The sequence below is a fragment of the Cavia porcellus genome, unplaced genomic scaffold (assembly GCF_034190915.1).
Source record: "Cavia porcellus strain 051 isolate PalLab524CR breed Dunkin Hartley unplaced genomic scaffold, mCavPor4.1 scaffold_32, whole genome shotgun sequence".
In the NCBI taxonomy this organism is placed as follows: domain Eukaryota; kingdom Metazoa; phylum Chordata; class Mammalia; order Rodentia; family Caviidae; genus Cavia; species Cavia porcellus.
Window position 1 is genome coordinate 46,813,480 of NW_026947515.1, and position 24,574 is coordinate 46,838,053.

The following is a 24,574-nucleotide window of genomic DNA, read 5'->3' on the forward strand; positions in this document are numbered from 1 at the left end:
TATATTCTTTATCTCGTTGTTTCCATGAGGGAAGTTTGGTTTTGACTGTTTCTAAAGCATAAATATCTTGCAAAAAAGTGAAAAGGAAAAGGTAGCTTTTTTATGAGGCCAAGGAGCCAGAGAACAGTTTCAGAAACTGAGAGGTAGGATCCAGGGACCAGATTTGGTTCATGGGTTCCAACACACATGGCTGCAGTATATACATATAGAAGCGATCATAGTAATATCCTACACATTTCTGAAGCCAAAAAGGTGTTAAAAATGGATCACCAGTCTTTAGGGAATATATGACTTCTAGGAATATTAAAATCCTGAAGAGCTGAGTGCCGATTAGTGACAAAGGAACTATACTGCAAGGGGAACTTAGAGTGTGAAGTCCTCGGGTACACCTGCATCCTCAGAAGGAAATGTTTAATTGAATTAGGAATTTGGTTCCATTTCAGCAATAATTGTCACCCCCATGCTGGGCAATATGATCACTTTCAGAATTCAGCATTTTTATGAGTCTGAATGAGTAGCAAGCTTGTCTTGGAGAATTGATGCTTGCTTTTATTTCATCATTACTCTGTTGCAGACCATTACTATCATCTAAATGTAATGTCTTCACTTTACACAGTAACTGTACTAATTTTGTGTTCCTGTACTGGGTTTCTAGGTGGAAAATTAATAGAAATGAGTGAAAATCATGAAAATGAAGTCTGCTGCCTCTAACACAGACTTCTGACTCTGTTCTGTTGTGTCCCACCCTGGCCTGTTCTCAGAATATTTTCTGACATCAGTGGATTTTTTATTCCTGGAGGATTGAACCTGAATCCTGAAAACATTTGCAGCCCATTATGGAAAGAGTCCACTGATCCTTGAAATAAAGCAGGGGTAGCCATGAAATGGCAGGCATAAATAAGAAATTTAGAGAAGAGCTAACATCACCACTTCTCAAAATTTAATGAAATCGAATGGGAAATGGTACCTTTCAATTCATTCCTGGAAGCAAACATTACCCTGATACTAAAACCAGAGAACAATCCAAATAAGATAGAGAATTACAGACAATTCTGCCTAGTGAACATTGAAGCAAAAATACTCAATAAGATACTGGCAAACAGACTTCAGAATATCATCAAGAAGATTTTACACCATGATTAAGTGGAATTATTCCCTGGGATGCAGGGGTGGTTCGACATACATAAATCCATACATATAAATACACTGTATTGACAAATCCCAAAGCAAAAATCATTTGATCATTTCAATAGATGCAGAAAAAGATTTTGCCAAAGTCCATCACCTATTCATAATGAAAAATCTACAAAAATTGGGAGAGATGATCTTTATCTCAATCTGATAAAAGTCCTTTATTACAAACCAAAAGTCAACCCCATACAAAGTGGACAAAAACTGAAAGCTTTCACTCTAAAATCAGGAACAAAAGAAGGATGTCTACTGTCTCCACTCTTATTCAATATAGTCCTGGAAACTAGCTGGAGCAATTAGACAAGAGAAAGAAATAAAAGGAATAAAGATAGGAAAGGAAAATGTTAAACTATCATTATTTGCAGAAGAAATGATACTCTACTTAGAAGAACATAAAAATTCCACCAAAAGAATTCTAGTTTAAGAAGAAAATTCAGTAATATAGCTGGTTACAAAGACAATACTCAACAATCACTAGATTTCATAAACAAGAATAAAAAACTCATGGAAAGAGAAATCAAGCAAACAATAACTTTTACAATAGCATCCAACCAAATGAACTACTTAGGAATCAATCTAACAAAGGATGTAAAGGATCTCTATACTGTAAACCACAGTACTCTCAAAAAGGAGATTGAAGACGATATTCTAAAATGAAGAGCTATCCCATAGTCTTGGGTAGGGAAATTCAATATAGTGAAAATACCATACTTCCAAAGCTATTGTACAGATTTAGTGCAACCCCAATCAAAACCCCATAGCATATCTCAAAGAATTACACAAAATAAATCCTAAAATTCATCTGGAACCAGAAGAGACCTAGGGTAGCAAAGATGATCCTGGGCAAAAAAGAAAAGATAGGGTTCATCAAAATCCCTGACTTGAAATTATACTATAAAGGTATTGTGATTTTAAAAAAGGGTGGTACTGATAAAAAACAAAACAAGAAAACCAGACCCAAAGGTCAAAGGAACAAATTAGAAGATGGAGAAACAACCCCAGATCACTAAACCATCTTATCTTTGACAAAGGTGCCAAACAGAGCCATTGGAAGAAAAGCAGTCTCTTTAATAAATGGTGCTGGAAAAACTGGCTCTATACGTTCTGAATATTATCTTTCAATGTGTATTAAGCTAAGATCAGAATAGATCAAAGATCTTATATTAAAACACGAACATTAAATCTTCTGCAAGATGAAGTAAGTAAAACTCTTGAAGACACTGATGTAAGCAAAGACTTTATGAGGAAAACATGGATTGAACAGCAAAAATCAAAGAGAATTAAGTGAGAATCTCACCCTACTGAAAAACATTTTAACAGCAAGTGAAATCACTAACAGAGTGAAGAGACAACCCACAATGTGGGAGAAAATGTTTGCCTGCTGTTCCTCAGACAAAGTATTACTATTCAGAGCACGGAAAACTAAAAAATTTCAGTCTTCCCAGATTTAAAGACCCAATCCAGAAATGTGCATCTGAGGTGAAATACACAATACTAAGATGAAGAAATACAAACAGCAAATAAATATGTGACAAAATGTTCTGCATCATTCTTCATTTTACAATTGCAAATTAAATAACACTGATATGTCACCTTGCCCCAGAAAAACGCCTACTGTCAAGAAATCAAGCAATAACGAATGCTGAAAGGGTTATGGGGGAAAAAGGAACCCTTCTCCATTGTTGGTGGTAAAGCAACCACTAGGGAAATCAGTGTGGAGATTCCACACAAACGAGGTCTACAGGTCCCACTCAACTCAGCTATTCTCCTTCTGCGTATCTACCCAAAAGAATAAAAATCATCATACCACAGTGATATATGTGCACCCACGTTTATAGCAGCACAGTTTGTGGTAGCCAGATCTTGGATGGAATGTATGACCTCTAGCTTGCCAGGCAGGCGCTTAAGCTAAATCCCTGGACCATTTTTTATTTTTTAACTTTCAAATAAAATGGGTTTGGGAGAAAAAACAAGGACTGAGATAAAGACTTTCAGTGCAAATACACATCAGACGAGCTGAGGTCAACATTCCAGAAGACAGTCAGCTCCAGAAGCTTCCACCATCTTTCATTGGGGATCCACAGTTACAGGGTGGGTTTTTTTTATGTAATTATTCTTGGTGGGGAAGGCAGGCAGGAGAGCAGGAGCCAATCAGTGATGAAGAGGCTGGCTGTAAGAACTGTCCAATCAGGCGGGCCAAGGTAGGCGGTGTCTTCCGGTGTCATGGCGTCAATTGCAAGGCCAGGGCAAAGAAGGGAGCACTAGATGTTTCCTAGACCACTATTTTTTGCTTCTATTCGCTGTGAACTGCTTAGAAAGAACCTGGGAGACCTCCAAACTACGCAATGGTGATGTTATGGGAAGGGAGCAGTGAAATGCGGTGGAATCTGGTTGAGACCAGTTAGAAGTGATGAGAAGGGGCTCAGGGATTAGCTCGGCAGCATAAGCGCCTGTCTTGAAAGCAGGCAGTCATGAGTTCGATCCCCAGTACCGATAAAAAGGAAAAAGACCAAAAATAAAATTAAAATTAAAAAAAAAAAAAAAAAAAAACAAGTGGTGAGAATCAGCTGTGCTGTCTAGAGCCTGTGTGCTTAGCATCTGACCCTGAGATCCTCTAGTGCTAGCAGTGAGTCATCCTCTGCCCCTTTTACCTCTCGCTGGGGCCAGGACAGTTCTGGGTCCCTAGAATGCTATTGCTACTGTGATACCACCAGGCCACAATGCCATTTTTGAAATTGCCTGCTGCCCTTTCTCCTCCAACAGTCTGGGTCCAAGAAGGGGCATGAGGAGACCCTGAGTCCGATGTGGTTTCAAGCTGGGTGCAGCTGTAATAAGCTAGGTCTCTGATCTCATTCCTGTCAGTAACACATCTGAAAGCCAGAAGTTTATGTGTCTGTGATGCAGGACCTCATAGCCACAACGGCTCTCCTTAAACTTATGCATTTATGTATTTTGTGATCGCCTAAATTTATACTATGTTTTCATATTTCCATGCTCATGAAATGAGGAGGCAAAGGTTCTGAGAGTTCAAAGATGTGTAGTGATGTGCCTCAGTGGAGGAAGGCTTCCCAAACACCGGATGAACTGTTGTGTATTACAAAGAGCAATGCAAAGAATTTCTGAACATACTTCATGTGACACATGTGCTCATAGACGATGTTTGGGAGAACAGCCATAGAAGTTTGAATTTTGAGAAAAATGAAGCAGATATAAATGTGTCATCAAGGGCAGGGAAAAGTGTGTTTGCTAAGGACAAATTCCAGAAAGGGCTGCCTGTTAAATTCTCATTGAAAAATGCCTAAATGTAGTCATTTGCATGAACATATACACGTGATATCCTTCTGAATGGAAAGGAATATGGGTGTCATCTCTGAATTAAGAGGTGATTTAATAGCTTGGTTGATCATATACATTGTTGAAATATGGAAAGGCTCTGCAATGGACTTTACTAAGTGGTTAAACGAGATGCCATAAATTAAAATTGTGCAGGGATATCAATAGTTTAGTCATGAAGGGTTTTCTGCTTAGCGTGGATCAGACGAGCATGGAAAGCATGTGGAAGTGACTGGCAGGACGCATTGTGCCAATAGCAGGACATAAAGCAGAGAGTATTGAAAGTCAGGTAGTTCTTACGGTAAGCATGAAGAAAAAGTTGGCTTATGGTTTCTTCCTTGAGGTGAAAAACATCCACTCTGGTAAGAATCAGTATTCCACATCCTTGTCAACCCATGAATTCTGTGTTCTTCACTTGAGATCTAATTTTGATTATCTCTAATTATGACCCAGTGTCATGAAGGTGAAATTTGAAATTTTTTTTGTAACAGCGATCGAACTCATGATCTCAAGCTTGATAGGTAGATGTGCATGCTGCTGAGCTAAATACCCAGCTCTGAAAGTGTTTTCTATATACTATGTATGATATCAATATTGTTCCTCAGAAAATGTTGAATATTGTGGAATTTTTCTATATTGTATGGATATAGTTTTTAAAGCAAACCAAAGGTGTTGTGTGCAGTCACTTTTCAAGTTTCACATTGTCTGTGGGGTGTCTCAGTCAGGGTTTCTATAGTTGAGACAGCTCTGTAACTTAGGCTAGCCCCAAACTCAAGGAAGTTCTCCTGCATCAGCCACCCAAGACATATTTCTTATATCTGAATGGAGAGTGATCACTTGGTGACACTGAACTATAATTTGAAACTTATACCTGGTTTCATTTTTTATACATTTTTTACATACAGCAGTTTTCCATGAACATTTGAGTTATTATTTATGTATCATATTTGATGTTATTTATGTTTTGTTCTATGAAGCCAACTTAAAATATCAAAATGCTACTTAAGTGTATTAAGAACAAAGGACTCAGTGGCCTAAATGAGATTTGAAGAGATATCATTGTTAGTACATCAAAGTGATTCATGAGATATTTGTCCGCCTCTGTGCTTTATGGATGCTGGTCCTGCAGGCTCTCACTATGAGCTCTGCTGTAGAGACAGTGCACAGTGACTCTTGCAGTGACTCAGCATAAGAATCAGTGCTCCTATTTAGCTGTTACATTAGCTGTGAGTTGCAATAGAGCATTAAATTTGCTGTCTCAAAAAATGTGTATATACCAAAAATTAATCCCCAAGATATGGAATTAAGATTTGAAGAAATCAGTCTCTATTCAGCTGTTTTGTTTGGTTTTATTTGTTTAGTTTAGTTTTGTTTTATTGAGACAAGTTTTCTCTATGTATATCAGCTAGTTTGAACCCTTTATGGAGAGCAGAATTGCCCTAACCTCAAAGCAACACTCCTGTCTCAGCGTCTTAAGTGTGAGATTATAGATATGTGTCTATTTACCCTAGAAAATATTGAGGCTTGTAACTTAGCTGTATTGTAGCTTGCCATAATAGATGCCATCTTGAGCTTTACATTTAACTAGTGCCCTATATTTCACTCAGAAAAATGGAAAATCACACAGGGTATAATCCCAGGAGAAAAGCAAAATGAGCTGTGCCCAAAGAAAAAAATAAACCTCTCAACAAAAGAAGCAGAATACAGTTGTCATCCAAAAATTATTATAAGATTCTAGCTAAGTGATTTCCAACAGGATCTTTTTGTGATTTTATCTTTTAAAACATCTCTAACTTTCCAGTTCAGAGCCTCTTGTTTAGATCCTGAAATGGGGGTAGGGGTTCTGTATACAAGTGTTCCTGAGACCTGCTAATGAAATTCCACATTTCTCAATTGGGTTGCTTGGTTTCCTATGTTATTGTTCACAAACTCAACTCAAGCTACAGAAACCTTACTAACACAAGCAAACACCAGAATTAAATGACAGTGGCACTGAAATGAAAGAATAATTGTGAAAAGGAGAAGAGAAAAAAGACAAATGCCATGTGCTGTAATGGCCACCTCTTTTCCCCAGCAATGAAGAAGCTCAAACAGGAGAATGGCCATCTATTCAAAGATGCCTAACCTACATAGTGAGTGCCAGGCTGGCCAGAACTCCAAAGAGAGACTATGTCTTTAAATGAAAAATTAAATGAAAAAATTAAACAACCAAGGAGACAGAAAAAGTATTTAAAAAAAACAATAATAGAGCTGAGTGAAAGTTGACTTATATAAAATGAGAATTATTGAATGATGCTGCAGAGTAAAGAAGGCCATGTACAGGTATCCAGGAGACAGTGACAAACACAGACTTAGGAATGGCACCTATTGTGCTACAGGACAGCAGTGACCTCCTTCCTCCAATATATTTTCAGTTCACTAGACTGAGGACTTCTAAAAGCTCATGGAAATGTGAAACTCATGGCAAACAAGCAGCTTGAAATTCAGGCTTTGGAACATGGCCTTTAGCAGACATTTCATATTTAAATTGAAATAAGAGAAATATAACCCTGCCCTGTTTGCTGTCAAATGCGCAAGATTGAGAAATGAAGTCACAAAATGAAGTTAAAAATTTTTCTTAGAAAAAAAGAGAGAAGAATAGCACTGAATTTTCATGAGTGGTCTTCGGTGATTTGGACAAAGACCTATTGTCAGGGGTCATTTATACAGGAAAGTCACAATGTGAGTACAGTGAGGGTCTCAAACTACAATCAACCTATAAGCTTATAGCTGCTTAACTAATATTATTAATCAGGGGAACAAGTCAGCAAGAAAAGGTATGTGGAAAGAGGCAAGGCATTTTGTGGGAAAAATAGGCCAGTTGTTCTGGTCATTGAGTATGGTAATTGATGCATATCTGGACTTCCTGGAGGAGGTGGTGGTAACTGTAGTACATTTCAAGCTGTTGTTTTTCTGTTCAGGAGCATGTAGACATGGTCACTGCATCTTCACCTTCAGGTCTGCCTTTCTAAACCTGTGCCTGTAGCAGTGATTGTTGTGTTTAGTTTTTTGCATTGACTCTTTGAGGTTCCATTTCCTCTCTGATTGTATATCAATTTCTGTCTATATTGACATCCTTTGCTAAAATCACAATACTATTTGAATGGATAAGGTGATGTTTATACATTTAAAAATATTCATTAATACAGGCCAGGGCTTTAGCTCAGCAGGCAGAAAGGCCTTCCTGGGAAGTGCTAGGTTGTAACTTTGATACGTTGTACCTAAAGAAAATGTAATATAAATTGCAAAGAAAGAAAATAATTTCATTCGTGAAAATGTAGGTTTACAAAGTCTATAACTAAATAGGTCAATGGCAAATTAAACCTTGTTAATAGTTATATTTAGTATCTAAAGTTGTTGGGGCTGGGGATTGAGCTCAGTGACACAAGCAGCTGCCTGGAGAGCCAAAAGTTATGAGTGCAAACCCTCATACAAAAAAAATTCACAGTTTTCAAGATGCAGGGCTATGAGCACATTTATTGAAACTGATACGTGTTAATTAATAGGCTCAATGTTTCTTTTGTGGTCTAAGAAATACCTGAAGATAACAAGGCAATTACAGTGAATGATGTAATGTCCCCTATAAGATTGCTATTTTCGGAGTTGTTTTTATTTTTTGTTTTCCCACATACTTGAAAGTTAAAAATGTTGGCTGATGCTGGGTCAAAAAACTGTGATAATCATTTTTTCAATTTAATGGTATACTTCCCTATATCCATTAAGAACATTTTATTTGCTACAATTACTCCAAGTCAAATTGGTAAACAATTCTTAAAGTTACGGGCAGCTGAGTTAGTTAGAAATACAGGCAGCCACACCATGATATAGTGGAATGAAACTCCTGACCTTATATGTCTGGTATGAGTTTGTGTTCTCTAAAATGCAAGAATGAATTTTAGGAACAACAGAGTTGAAGAGCAGAATATATTTATTGAGAGAAAGAAAGTGAAAGTATTTTTCTCTAAATAGGATATTTTCAAAGTGGGAAGTGGAACCAGTGGACTTTTACCTTGAAGTCACTTTCCTCTCTCCTATTCAACCTACTGTGGCCAGAAAAGAATCTCAATCAGCTACTTGCATATCACCAATGCCACCTTTAAGCACCACCCAAGTCAAAAACTATATGTATGCCTCCCACACATTTCCAGAAGAAAAAGCCAGATGCCCAGTGGTCCTGGGGTTCTATCATCTTAGAATAAAGGCCATTTTTAATTTATATTCTCTTCTTTACTACACCAAAAATCCTATCAGAAAGTTTCTGTCTGAGAGAAACAGAAGGGGTGCTGAGCCAGTAGCAAAGGACTCTGACTTTTCTAGGGACTTTATAGAATAAAATCATGTAGTGAGATAGGTTTAAAATGGGTTAGATTACTGAGGTTACTGAGGAGATAAATTAGCACAATAGAGAAGCAGAATATAAGAAATGTAAATGTGGTCCTTTACTTAAAGAATATGGAGAGGAGCCCACAGCCACCAAGACTATGAGGCTATGCAGGGCCTCATAGCCACAATGGCTCAACTTAAACTTCAGCTTTTTTTTTCCAACTGACTAGGGGGATATGGCATATATGTGACTTTTGACTGCATGTGGTGCTTGGAAGGGACATTTATGTCATGCCAGGAGCTGATGGGAATTTTCTTTAGGACCCTGGGAAGGAAAGAGGAAGTTGTATTCAAGGGGAAAAGAGGAAGTGACCATATGAGTAAGCACCCCTGATTTCACATTCTCCCACCTTGAACGACCACCATGAGGTCCTGTAATTGTTTCTAGGGCAAAACTCTTTCAAGTACATCCTTTGGTTTGAATGAAGAAATCAAAACAAAGAATTTTTGCTCTCTGACTTCCTCCATGGCTGGTGGTAAACCATTCATAAGAAATTTTGAGTCATTTCCTTAATGCATTTTAGATTCCATAACCAAAATTACAGATTAGTTCACTTTCAGAAAATGAAGCAGCACTTAAAGGCAGGGATAAAGGCCTTCAATGCAAGTATACCTGGTAAGGTGAGATCAACATTGTGTGATACAAACTTTAACTGATTTCTCTGACTTCAAGAAAGAGAAATGTTTATATCGATATTGCTATAGCAGAATGAATCTCCCGGTCTACTATGTTTAATATGAGGGTTTTTTTTCTGTAAAGTCAAAGAATGAATTTTAGGAACAACAGAGGTTAAGATAAGAATGTACTTATTGAGAGAAAGAAAGCTGCCTGAGAGAGCGAAGGAGTCCTGAGCAGGTTGCCAAACATTGTCCTTTCCAGGGAACTTTATAAAGTAAAATCATGTGGTGAAATGAGGTTAAGGTGGGGAAAACTAGAAACTCACAATGCAAATGGATATAAGATGGGAAAGAGCTATGGTACCCAATAGGATTATTAAGTTCAGGTAAAGCTGATTAAATTGGGAACAAAGGGGGAAGGGAGTCACATAGAAAGCAGGCATTCTTAGGCAGCTGTGACTCTTCCCTTAGGGGTTTGGGAGGGTGACTTCTGAGTTCCTCAGTATGATAGGAACTATTTAGAATGTCACTCTTTAGGATAAGGATACATTTCTTTGAATGGTGACTCCTGACTTCCTCAGAGTGCTAGGGAACTATTTAGAATATCTATCCTTAGGATATGGATGAATTTGCTTATCATTGTCTTTAGCCTTGGCCCATAGCATGAGGTGTCAGTCTTCCCCATAGTTGTAAGGTATCTGGTCTCCTGCATGGTCTCCTTGGAGGACCTGGCCCTGGTTCATGCCAAGAGTATTTAAGTAACTCAGGTGCCTGTAACAGACTGTTTGGAAAACTGATTAGAGATGTCTTGTGGTCTGGGTGAATGATCTGGGGATGACAATGTGCAATGTATATACCAGTTTTGCTCCCTGATTGACATGTTTTGAAATTCAATTTTACTTGATGCGCTCTTTTTTCCTTGAAATAAAACGGATTTGAAAATTAAAAGCCTGAGGTAAAGCTCTTCAGTACAAACACTGCTCTGTCGAGCTGAGTTCACCACTGTAGAAGAATGACAGCTCCAGAAGTCTCTGCAATACAGTCTATCATTTGGGACCCTCGCTTTCAGGGAGGGGTTCCTTTCCCTGTTTATTCTTGACTCAGAAGAAGAGCAGTAGAGCAGGAGGCAATCAGTGATGAAGGGGCAGGCTATATGAACTGTCCAATCAGGCGGGCCATTGCTGGCTGTGACTTCTGTCTCTTCTGTTGTCTCAGCATGATTTATCTGTTCTGAGTACAATAGTGGTAGCAAAATGCTTGCTGGATCTCATTTAGTACGTTCGATGTCCTGTGGCCTGATTAGCAAAGAACCTGAGAGATCCTGGAACCATGGAATAGTGAGGTTGTGGATGGAAGCCCAGAAATAGGGTGGATTGGGTGAAACCAGTTACAAGTATTTAGGAGTAGTTCCGGTGTCTGGAGCCCCAGGTATTTAGTTAGCTTCAGCTTCTGAGGTCCTGCAGCATTGCCCATGGGTCATTCACTGTCCCTTTTGCCTCTTGCTATTGGCAAGGGTGATTTGGAGGTCCCCAAACCCCTGGCTTCACTATGAGAGCAGCAGACTCAAGTATCATCTTTCAAATTCATTGCTAGCCTGGTAACTCCACCATCTTAGGCATTGGAAGGAGCTTGGGAAGACCCTGACCATGATGATTTGTAGCTTGTAGAGCAGTAATGAACTTGGTCTCTGCTCTCTTTCCTCAGAGTAGCAGATCTGGAATGTCTGGAATTTATTAATGTCTGTAATATGTGGCCTCATAGCCACAATGGCTCAACTTAAACTTGGCTTTTTTGTATTTATAGTGATCTCCTTAAATTATAGTATGTTCTCATATTTCCATCCTCAGGACAGGTAGTGACAAAGGTCCTGACAATTCAGGGATTTGTAGTAGTGTGCCTCAGTGGAGAAAGGCTTCCCAAACACCTGGTGAACTCCTGTGTATTATACAGATCAGTGCAAAATAATTTCTGAGCATACTTAATAATTTAGGTGGCAACCCCGCTCACAGTCTAGGTTTGTAAGAAAAGCCATAGAGTTTTGAAGTCTGAGAAAAATGAAGCAAATATGAAAGTGTTATCAAGGACAGGGTAAATATTTGTGAAAGACAAATTCCAGAAAGGGCTACCTGTTAAATTCTCATCGAAAAATCCCAAAATTTAGGCATTTGCATGGACATATACACGTGATATCCTTCTGAATGGAAAGGAATAGAGGTGTCATCTCTAAGTTAAGAGCTGATTTAGTAGCTTGGTTGTTCATAGACAGTTTAAATATAGAGATGCTCTGCAATGGACTTATCTAAGTGATGTAAATGAGAAGCCCTAAATAGAAATTTGGCAGTGATATCAATAGTTAGGCATGAAGGGTTTTCTTCTTAGGATGGATCAGAGGAGTATGGAAAGGATGTGGAAGTGACTGACAGGAGAGGATGCAGGAAGCAAATAGCAGGACATACAACAGTGAGGGTCTTCACTGAAAGTCAGGTAGTTCTTAGAGTAAGTATGAAGTAAAGTTGGATTCTGATTGCTTCATTGAGGTGATCAACACCAGCTCTGGCAACAATCAGTATTCCACAACCCTGTCAACCCATTATTTTTGTGTTCCATACTTGAGATCTAATTTTGATTAGCTCTAATTATGCCCCAGGGTCATGAAAGTGAAATTTGAATTTTTTTTTTGTACCAAGGATCAAACTCATGACCTATGCTTTCCAGGCAGGCGTTCATGCCACTGAGCTAAATACGCAACTATGAAAGTGTTTTCTGTGTAGTATGGAAGATATCCACATTGTTCCACAGAAAGTGTTGTGTATTGTTGGAATTTTTCTGTATTGTGTGCCTATAATGTTTTAAAACAAACCAAAGATATCTTATGCAGTCTCTTTTTAATTTTCACTTTGTTCGGTGTCTCAGTCAGGGATTGTCTATTTTAGACAGCTCTGTAACTTAGGATAGCCCCAAATTCAAGGAAGAAGTCCTTCACCAGCCTCCAAAGATATATTTCTTATATTTGAATTGAAAGTGATCACTTGGTAACAGTGAGGTATAATTTACAGCTTGGGCCTGGTTTCATTTTATATACATATTTTAAAAATACAGCCATTTTCCACTAACACTTGAGTTATTATTTATGTACCATATTTGATGTTATTTATGTTTTGTTCTATGAAAGCAAATTAATGTTTCAAAATTCTGCTTAAGTATATTAAGAACAAAGTACTCATTGGCTTAAATGAGATTTGAAGAGACATCATCTGTAGTCTATCAAAGTGATTGATGAGATTTTTTTTGAATATTGAAATTGGTAAAATACAACAGAACAAGGCAGCATAAGGCCAACTAAGATCACACAGTGAAATTGGTACACAACTTCACAACAGGTTACTGGGATAACAGTAATAGGTATCACAGTATATTTTATCTTTGTAATAGTTGTTCTTTAATCACATATATCAAAGTGAGATGAAATACAGAATGTTATAGAACTTATCCAAACAGAATATTGAATGGAGCAGTACCATTAATCAGAATAGAGTGAAACAATAATAAAAACATTTTCCTTAAAAGAAATAGTAGAAGGAAGTCCCCCTTATTTGCTATGGTCAACTTCCCAGGAGATGCTCAGATTTCTGGTTCCCATTTGCTAATGGTGGGGGGTGACAGGAGAAGAGGGTTAGGGAAGTGGGATGTTTGATTCTAGGTGGTGCATCAGTAGGTTCACTATTGCTTACTAGGGAGACAGGCTGGTTGTTTGGTTTCACAGCATCCTAAGTTTCAACATAGCATGGATCTCAGGAGCTGCTGCTGGTTCTCCCCCTGGAAGGGCTGCAGTCTTACAGACTGCCACCACTTACCAGGGAGAAGTGGTGCTTGACTGGCTTCCCAGTGTCCTAAATTCCAGGTTGGCATGGATCTCAGGAGCTGCTGCTGATTTTCCCCCTGGAAGGGCTGCAATTTGCCAAACCACCACTGCTGACTGGGGAGGGGAGGTGCTTGCTTGACTTTCCAGTCAATTGATGGGATATTTATCTGCCTCGGTGCTTTGTGGTTGCTGGTCCTGCAGGCTTTTCACTGTGAGCTCTGCTTTAGAGACAGTGCAAGGGGAATCTTGCCGTGATTCAGCACAAGAATCAGTGCTCCTATTTGGCTGTTACATTAGCAGTGAGTTGCAATCTAGCATCAAATTTGCTGTCTTCAAAAATGTGTATATACACAAAATTAATGACCAAGACATGGATTAAAATTGGAAGAAATCAGTCTTCATTCAGCTGTTTTGTTTGGTTGTATTTGTTTAGTTTAGTTTTGTTTTATTGAGACAAGCTTTCTGTATGTATATCAGGTGGATTTGAACACCCTATGGAGCCTAGAATTGCCCTGACCACACTGATGCCATCCTGTCTCAGCCTTTTGAGTGCTGGGATTATAGATATGCACCACCACACTTTGCTTTTGATTCAGATTTCTAGGAGAAAGTTTAAGATATCCCAAACCTGGGGTCTCAACCTTCCATTGAGAAATATATGTATGATCCTTTAGGAGGTGGTGACCTTTGAGGATGTGGTCGTGAACTTCAGCAATGAGGAGTGGACTTTGCTGAGTCCATCCCAAAAGAAGCTCTACAGAGATGTGATGGGCGAAACCTTTAGGAACATGACTCTGATAGGTAAGGATAAAATCTTTTTGCCCCTCATGCTGTCAGAATATTGTTTCTTGCTCATTAGTGCTGGTTCATGAAAAAGAATATGAAAATATTTTTAAAAATATCTCAGACCTGGACACATTATATCATAACTCTAAACAAAACCTATTAATTTGTATGTATTACTCTAAAGAGTCCTGGTATTTCTATGTCTACAATTCAGGAGGACTCTGGGATATCCAGGAAGCTGAAAAAGAAGGCAAAATTTACTGGAGCTACTTAAGGTAATTCGCACTCACAAGGAGAGGAGTGTTCCTCAGTAATTAGTGAGTAGCAGAAAAATGACAACCAAAGAAAGAGACACCATTCAATTTAATGTCAGTAATATTCTCTGAAGATGTATAAGCTAGTGTATATATGAGCGAAATAAATCATGAAAATGTATGACATTGCATATAGATGAATACAAAAAGGATACACTTTGAGTTGCCTTCAGTTTTTCTACCCATGTCTACATGTGAATATAACACATTCATTATCTAACAATTGCTAAGTTTGCAATAGAATTTGAAATAAAACTGAGTGCTCATGTTTCCAAGACATTCTCTAGAGAATCAGCCATTCTGATTAATATTCTTAGTAGGCTGGTGGAATGTTATTGCACTCATTTTGAATATCAGTATGCAGTTGTCTGTAGAAATTGATCCCCTCACACTTGTCCTGGATATTTTTAAAATCTCAAATCTGCATAAAATACTGATACATGCTTACTCATATACAAAGCAGATTAAGTTATAACAGATCAGGCCTTGAAGCTTATCTATCTATCACTGGATTTGTGGAGAAGGAAAATATTAATAGACTCTCTGTGACTGTGCATTCTTGTAAACCCAGCACACTAGGAATCAGATTTTGCAGAATGGCAATTTCAAGTTCAAACTTCACAGCTTAATGATCAGCGAAAATCTCTTAAAATAGATTTTTAAAAAGCTACAGATTTTATGCTAATACCTGTTGTTCATTCCCAGCCCAGAAAAGAAAATATGTGTTATATAATGTCAAAAAATAAATAATATAATGTCATTTGCCATAAGAAATAGATGGGTCTTTCACCCATCAATTCAGTGAAATAGCTCAGCTATAAAACATAAAAGGTCACAGGGTTTCTTTTAGATGAGACACCAAAATATAAATTGTGGAATGTAATGAAAGAAAGTTGGTAGAGAAAAGTAAGACTGACAATATGGAAAAGGGAACTACAGGTTAAGGACAGAAGGGAGATTGGAATGGGGAAACATATCAGAATAATCTGTATGTGATACACATATGTGCCCATGCCCAAAGTGAAGCTAAAGATTCTGCATTTCAAAGTACCAAATTTTAAGATTTCTAAATGTATGCCAGTCTTTTGGGAATGGTTGTTTTCAACATATCTTACAAGGCCATTCTGTTGCTTCATGGTCAGAATTTCTTAGCAGGCATTAAAAACAGAACTTGACATTAATGCAGTCATTAAACAGAGACCCATTTCACTGTGAATTTTTCTTTTTTAAATTTATATAAGGAAAGATTAAACAAAACAAAATAAGTAGAGATAATGCTAATTTCAAAGTGAAAGTAAACAGTAAGAAATTGCAAGATGATGATTACATATGCTGCTCATGGAAATAGATATGAAATACAAAAGTGAAACATATGAAGTGGGGATTCAAACAGCGAGACTGCAAAAACTTAGTAATATGGTTATAAATCTTATATGTGATTTTTTTCTTTACAGAAATGACAAGCTAGGGAAATCCTATGGACATACATCTGGAGATGTATGGAATCAGTGTAAAGAAGTCTTCCTTGGTACTGAAGAAGGTAATGTGAATGTGAAAGATACAGAAACACATGACAATGTTCAGATCCATGAAAAATATTGCAGTGGAGGGAAACCCTATGTATGCAAGCAATGCGGGAAAGGTTTTACCACACTTGGAATTTGTAAGAAACGTGAAAGAATTCACAGAGGAGAAAGATCCTATGTATGTAATCAATGTGGGAAAGCTTTTACAACATGTACATATTGTCAAGTAAATGAAAGACTTCACTCTGGAGAAAAACGTTATGAATGTGAGCACTGTGAGAAAGCTTTCAGCACACACACTTATTGTGTAATCCATGAAAAACTTCACACTGGGCAGAAATCGCATATATGTAAGAAATGTAGGAAAGCTTTTAGCAGTAAAATTCATTTTCAAATACATGAAAATGTACACAATGGAGAGAAACCCTATGTGTGTAAGCAATGTGGAAAAGGTTTCACCCAACTTGGACCTTGTAAGGAACATGAAAGAATTCACACGGGAGAGAAACAATATGTATGTAAGCAATGTGGGAAACCTTTTACCACACATGGATATTGTAAGAAACATGAAAGAATTCACACTGGAGAGAAACCATATGTTTGTAAGCAATGTGGGAAAGCTTTTAACACATGGGGAGACTGTAAGAGACATGAAAGAATTCACACTGGAGAGAAACCATATGTATGTAAGCAATGTGGGAAAGCTTTTAACAGACGGGGAGTTTGTAAGAGACATGAAAGAATTCACACTGGAGAGAAACCATATGTTTGTAAGCAATGTGGGAAAGCTTTTACCCAAAATGGACATTGTAAGAAACATGAAAGAATTCACACTGGAGAGAAACCATATGTATGTAAGCAATGTGGGAAAGCTTTTAACACATGGGGAGACTGTAAGAAACATGAAAGAATTCACAGTGGAGAGAAACCATATGTATGTAAGCAATGTGGGAAAGCTTTAAAAACACAGGGAGATTGTAAGCAGCATGAAAGAATTCACACTGGAGAGAAACAATATGTATGTAAGCAATGTGGGAAAGCTTTTAACAGACGGGGAGTTTGTAAGAGACATGAAAGAATTCACACTGGAGAGAAACCATATGTTTGTAAGCAATGTGGCAAAGCTTTTAACACACGTGCAAACTGTAAGAGACATGAAAGTATTCACACTGGAGAGAAACCATATGTATGTAAGCAATGTGGAAAAGCTTTTAGCACACGGGGAGATTGTAAGATACATGAAATCATTCACACTGGAGAGAAACCATATATATGTAAGCAATGTGGGAAAGCTTTTAACAGATGGGGAGTTTGTAAGAGACATGAAAGAATTCACACTGGAGAGAAACCATATGTTTGTAAGCAATGTGGCAAAGCTTTTAACACATGTGCAAACTGTAAGGGTCATGAAAGAATTCACACTGGAGAGAAACCCTATGTATGTCAGCAATGTGGAAAAGGATTCACTAGTTCTGGACATTGTAAGCAACATGAACGCATTCACACTGGAGAGAAACCATATGTATGTAAGCAATGTGGGAAAGCTTTTACCAAACATGGATATTGTAAGAAACATGAAAGAATTCACACTGGAGAGAAACCATATGTATGTAAGCAATGTGGGAAAGCTTTTAGCACACAGGGAAATTGTAAGAAACATGAAAGAATTCACACTGGAGAGAAACCCTATGTATGTAAGCAATGTGGGAAAGCTTTTAGCACATGGGGAGGTTGTAAGAAACATGAAAGAATTCACACTGGAGACAAACTCTTACGCATGTAAATAATGTGGGAAAGCTTTTAAAATGCAGTGTAACATAAGAGACTAGACTAATATCACTCTGAACAGTGAATAATAGTATCCTGAGAAGGAGAAAGGTGAGGAATTGCCTAAAAATAGAAGGCAGAGGACATTGTTAAAAGTGTATCAGGATTTAAAATCTACAGTAGTCTTGTTGCTCTATTTAGTTTGGTTATATTTTGTTCTTGTCTGTCTACTCATATTAGATTTGAGGGCACACAGAGATAACCCAAAAATAGCAGGTTATACCATGGTAACTATCCTTAATTTCCTATTAACTAAACCTGAAACCCTATATTACTTACATTGTCTTCTATGACTGATCTTCTTTGAAGCTGGTTTGTTTGAATGCTATTTGGCCTTGACTGATTTTATTCACTTTGGGTATGCTTGCTAGTATCAAGTTCAAGAGAAGAGGCAACTTCTCAGAAGATGACAAGATGTAAAAGATATCCATTGGTGGGCTGGGGATTTAACTCAGTGGCTTAAGCACCTGCTTGGCATGTGTGAGGTCATGAGCTGGATCTCCAGTGCCCAATCAATCAATCAATCAATAAATAAATAAAAGATATCCATTCTGGGTTTGATTATTTTTTAATTAAAGAGAACAAAGATAGGAAATAAAAAACAAAGCAGTAAAAGGGTACAAGTAATACAGAATTTCAAGAAAGAATTCAGTAAGAAATCACTAGTTAATAGGTTACATCTTGTCACCTTAGAAACAGTTGTCCAAATTATAAAATTAAAGCATATAAAGTGGACATTCATACAGTGAGATTGCAGAAAGTTCTGTTCAATGATCCAACAAAAGCTCAGTAATATGGTTTTCCATCCTACACACTCAAGCATGCAGTTATATCCCTTAGACCACCTTCCTTTTCTCTCTTTTGTACAATAACAATTACACTTTTTGAGTTTTTTTTACTCCCACAGTTCTTATTACATTTTTTTGAAGAGAATAAATCCTAACATGACTAAATAAAACAGAGTTGGTTAGAACAGAAGGGTGGGCATAGGACATGATGCAAAAATAGAGTATCAGATGATCACAAATGGTTACCATTGTGCCTCTTGCTATTTTTAAAAAGAGTTTCCTATATCACCAGGTATAATAGAATTGATCAAAACAGTATAGAACAAGACCAATAAAACCTAGACTGGAGACCTTACAAGATTTCAAAAGAAGATAATAGTCAAACTATAATGGGTATCATAGTAAATCTTATTTCCTTCAAAGTGGTTGCCTATACCCTCAAACTTGATACTATCAAACAAAAAGAATATAGTAAAATCAGAGAGAACAAGATGGGGAGAGCAATACTGGGGTTCAAATCAGGTTAATAGGAAAACAAATAGTTACTATAATATATCCCAATATTTTTTAATTTAGTTTTCCCTTAATTGAAAAAAACGAAAAATAGTTTAATTTTTTAAAAAAGGATGGAGATTGAGATAAAAGAGGACATTGTAATACAACAACACTTGTCAAAATGGAACAATTTAAGCATCATTGTATTTCACTCCCAGATAATCTAACATAATAGTAGTCAAAATAGTGCCTCATTCCTTGAATTATTTGAGTATAAGTTTGTATACTATAGCATCAAGCATATCAAGACAGTGTGAAGCCATTCAAGAGAATGAAAGAATTACAGGGTATTTAGAACCAGTTAACAGAAAACAAAAAATGGTTTCTATATTATCTCCTTGCCTCTAAAAAATTTTCTTTATACTATCACATATAGTAAAATATAGTAAGATACAACATGTTAAAACCAGTGGAAACAGATAGTTTGTGAGAGAGGGATCATACTTGCACCACTGAGATTAGCCCAGTATTGATCATGTTAGTTAATTTTGAATATGCTGGTTAGTTAATGTGGCAAACATTAAGCTGAACACGTTTCTGTATGTTTGGTAGGAATATTAGCCAACAGAGTGTTTTCATTTATATTATTTTTAACACATTATTATCTGGCTTCATTCTCAGAATTATTTTGTCACATAAAAGAATTTGGTGGTGGTTTTTCCTTCAACTTGATTGAAGAATTGAAAAACAATCAGTATTTATTCTTTATTAAATACTGGATAAAATTCACCGGTGCACTTATTGTATACCAGCTTTGTTGTTGTTATTAAGTAGCTGTGATTTTTACACATTGTCTGTGCTCCTTATTGCTCTCTTCATCAGGCTATTTCCTTCTGATGCATGTGGTTTGGGGACATCAATGGACACCACATATCCATTAAGGGTCACATCTCATTTTACTTACGGATGCTACCATTTACTTTTGTATCTTCAAACTATCTCTATAATATAGAATTTTGTTAGTAACTCCTTTCAGTTACTCAGATTTAATACACATTCTTGCAGGATGTGGTTACTGCTGGAGGAAACTGGGCCTGGTGAGGGCCTGGTCTCTTATTTAAGGCTTCATACCCTGACCTGCCTGCAGTGTCCCCATCTCCTGACCTGCCCCCTGTAAACACCTGTCCTGCTCCATAGCTATGGGGAGTCCACATGTGGCAGTTCAGATCTGCACCTGGGTGGAAAACATTCAGTCAGGTTGGGCTCTGTAACAGACTGACCTTCTCATACAGAGCTCCCCTGAGTGAGAGAGGGGGCCTCAGGCATGTAGGGAGGAGCTCTGGAACCATTCCAGCTCTCTCCTGTCCAACGTGCAGTGTGTGATGCTTTCCTGAGAACTTACTCAAGGATGAGGTGGCCTGCACCTGGGCCTTTTTTAGCCATGGTTCCAGCTAGGTGCCATTGTGTCCTGCACCTCTGCCTGGACCATCTCTCTGACTTTAGATCTCCACATAGATCTGAGCAGACTCAGTCTTCCTCTACCAGACTCTAACTTTATGCTGAGGCTTCAAGTGTAAAATCTGCGACCCTCAAGCTCATCTTATATACATTTAACCTGGAAATTTCACTTCTAGGGGTCATTATAAAAATGGCATTGACAGACACCTTATTCTCTTCTTAATCAGTTAAGGAGTGGACTGTTAGAAACAATGAATGTTCCACAGCACAGCTGCTGAGTTAATTATAAATTACAGCCACTGAAAATGCTGAAAGAAGGTCATGTCCCTGATCTTTCCTGAGATGGAAGAGAACTTGTGTCCTGGCTCTCTCTCCACCCAGCAGTGAAGAGACACAGGCCTGCACAGCAGGTGAGGACAGGAGAAAGGATCTGGTCAATGGCAGACCTGTCATCTTGGGAGGGATGCCTTTGGGGTTTTTCCATTTTATTTTTCACTGCATTATTTATAGTGCTCCATTCAGTATTACTTCTGTTCAATTCACTTAAGAATAAATAGTTGGTATTTTCTTGAATAGGTAAGTGGAAATGGATGACTTAGTATTCTTTTATATGTAATGTAGGATATGCATATAGAAGAACATTCAAGCTTCACTTTATAGTTACATAAAATAAGGAGTCTTTTTATTCAGAAAGGCAACACATCATTCATGACTAACTTTTAAACCCCCAAGATATGAAGCCATGCGAATCCCGCTGTGGTGTGTGTCCTGCCCTCCCTACCTGAGAAGTCACTGTGTTCATATGTGTCTCATAGAGGACACCCAGAATCTTCTTCAGAGTTTCTTTTTCCAGCAAGGAGGACTTGAATCTTCCTGTGCTCAGGCCAAGCAGGGAGTGTGCAGCATGCAGAGGAGCCCAGCACCTCCTGCCTTAAACCCATTTCCACCACCGCATCCATGCTGCAGCCCTGCAGGACCAATAAGGCAGAGCCACCAGGGTGCAGCAAAGACTCTGCGACCTCAGCCCCAGGGGCCTCAACTCCTGGGTCCTGGCCTCAGCCTCCACCAGGCTCCAGGCTCTGCCATGGATTGGACTTCTTAGTGAGCCAGACACACCTTCAGTGCCTTGGTGCAAAGTCCATTTTCCACACTGAGCCTTCCATTCGGCAAATTTTGATCCATTCCTTGCTAAATGAGGCTGAGGCATTGGAGACAAAACCCCACAAATTGGCATTACTTTTTGTTTTGTTTTTTTCTCTTTTCCTTCTTCTCTTTCTTCTTCTTCTTCTTCTTCTTCTTCTTCTTCTTCTTCTTCTTCTTCTTCTTCTTCTTCTTCTTCCTCATCCTCTTCCTCTTCCTCTTGCTCTTTGTCTTCATCTTTTTTCTTCTTCCAGGTTTCTTTGATGCTTTAAATGAGTATTTAGAGGTGCATTTTGCCAAAAAACTTTCCTTGTCTTTTCACACCCCAGTTAACTGAAATTTTTAAAGATTTCTGCTGCAGTTCACACCCTATGTGTTTGAACACTCAGAATCCATTCTGCAGCTAAGTAGAATGAGGGACGCAAAGCAGAAAGTGAACTTGGGGATGTGACTGTGCCTTCTAAGACTCCAACTCATATCTTTTTACCTCAAAAATATGTGCTTCTGTAGCAGCTGAGTCTGGCACAGACAAAATGAGTTTCCTGCATTCATATCAGACAATCTCATTTCCTCTCAAGCACATTGTATCAGCTTTCTTATGGCCAAACTTGAAGAATTATTTCCAGTACATGAGAGGCTGCCACTGGTCCTGAAATCATGATGGAACTTTTTGTAAACACGTAGTCTGATCTACACCCTGGGACAGAAGCTAAAAGAGGCAGAGATGGCTGGCACAGATAAAAACACCTCAAAATTGTCAACCAACAGCAGCAGCAAGCAGGAACCAAGTTGCTGAGCTTTCACAATTGGGTGATGGAATCATGTGGTGGATTGTGCCCTGGGTTTACTGAGGCAACTCAGTACATCTAGGTTGCTGCTTCCATCCCCCTTCCTTCAGTGCAATACAAACAGAAAGTCATGCACATGCATCATTTATTTGCAATTTTTCTATTCCAGGAACAAAACCTGTATTCATGAGAGTCCACATCTCTGCCATAGCAGACCCACCCACGGGCATTACCACAATGTCTTGTAAAGGATCACTTTATTTATACAAAACACAGAGCAATGCTCCCAGCCTTGATTTTTCCAGACTGGTGCATTTTCAGTCATTTCTTGAAGGGAAGCTAAACGATTTAGTTTGAGTAAACCAAGTGTGTTGCTGTGCTTCTGTGTGACATCCTTGCTGCCAGACCTGATGAAGGCAATGAGTGGGATCCGCTGGAGGTTTAGCTCCAGAGGGACATACTTAGCACAGCTGTGTCAGGCAGTGCTGCCCCTCACCTGACCGTCCACCCAGGTTTCCAAATGCCCTTTCCCAGTGCTGTTACTGGCTTCGGGAGTCACTGGATTGCAGAGGAGATGCCCAGTGTGCTGGTTGGCCCAGGGAAAACCTTGTTTTGGCATGAGTTGGTCATCGTAAGCCCTGCAGATCTGTTGCCCTGGGGCCAGGGCAAGGTTCCCCCAGCTGCAGTGAACAGCATCATCCAGACAACTCTCCTGTGCACACTCTACACAGAGGCTAGGGAGGGTCCCAGTTCCTTCCTGCTTCAAAGAGTACTGTAAATCAAACTCTTGAAAATTTGTGCAGCATTCTGTGTGGGAGAAAACTCTATTCTTAGTCCCAGGGAAGGCTGTTTAGAGCTCTGATGGGAGCTGCAAGATAGGGCTGTGCTCTGCCCCGCATGTCCTTCCCATTGTTGTTCAGCACCTGCCTTAAAATATGTCACTGGATGGGGAAACAGCACATTTCAAAGATGTGTGCCTGCATGAATCAGGCTTAGGAGTCTCAGTGTTTTGTGTGCTTGTTGGCCATGTCTGGTAATTTACTTTGAGTTAGAAAAATTTGTCATTTCCCTCACAAAATGGACACATGAGACCTCTTTAATACTTGTAATAAAAACCATCTATCTGACTAAGGTTGTAAAGAAAGGTTTCCTGTTGTGATTTTTGCATTATTGTTGTTTTTCAAATCCAATGAATCAGCCCTTTGTAGCTCCCTTTGTATCACTGAAATCATGGATAACATTTTCCAACATGAAAAGATGAGTACATACACAATGGTCTCTACATTTTCCCTGCAGATTTTGTCTATCTGTGGTTTTCTCTTCTATCAAACAGCAATAGCATCCAGTCTCCTCCAGGATTGTTTGCCCAAACAGAATCTGATGCACTGATATGGAAAACCCACGGTAGTAAATCACAGTGAGAGAAAGGTCAGCGGTGGGTGGGAACTAGCAGGAGAGACCAGGGGTATGGCTGGGTTTAACAGTGAGCAGAAACCTGGAACTAGACAGATGTGAAGATTGTACCAGTTGACAATGTGCTTACATGTGACTCAATTGAACATGTGGAAACTAATGAAATCTTAACTTAAAATTAAATTATCTTAGAATTTAATGTTTCAAAGAACTATAGATTTAAGAGTAGAAATGAAAACTGAGAGAAATAGAAGAGGTAAAGGGAAGGGAAAGTGAAGGGCGGGTGCTTTGCAGGACTTGAGCCCTAAGTGGAGCTCAGGACACCTGCCATGGAGCCAGTGACAGAACTGCCTTGGAATTCCACCAGACCGGGTTTCTGACCTTGATTTTCAGGTTGATCCCAGAGCTGGTGAGGTCTTTGCAGGTGAGGCTGGCACAAGATCTGTAAGTAGACCTTGAGCTCAGCCCAGTACCAGCCCTGCCTTAGAAGAATCCCCAACTGTCCTTGCTCCTTGCAAGCCCCAAAGCCTCCCAGGGCCTGTCAGGGACAGCTTTGTGTACAAATGCACCCCAGGAAAGCTTCCTATTTTGCCTCACCCCACTCACTTCTGCA

At 38.7% G+C, this 24,574-nt stretch overlaps 1 protein-coding gene across 2 annotated transcripts; it reads left to right on the forward strand.

The window, feature by feature from the left end:
• Positions 1-3,409: 3,409 nt before the first annotated feature.
• On the forward strand, positions 3,410-18,351 carry LOC134474293 (zinc finger protein 709-like). Of its 2 annotated transcripts, XM_063241782.1 has the most exons (4): positions 3,410-3,539; positions 14,101-14,227; positions 14,427-14,487; positions 15,981-18,351. In XM_063241782.1, exons 1-4 carry the CDS (start codon positions 3,537-3,539, stop codon positions 17,833-17,835), a joined length of 2,046 nt encoding a protein of 681 aa, XP_063097852.1. In that variant the 5' UTR covers positions 3,410-3,536; the 3' UTR covers positions 17,836-18,351. The 2 variants fall into 2 exon arrangements, 1 of the variants encoding a protein (XP_063097852.1); XR_010045036.1 differs by lacking the exon at positions 14,427-14,487 and having other exon boundaries at positions 3,506-3,539; positions 15,981-16,119.
• Positions 18,352-24,574: the final 6,223 nt, after the last annotated feature.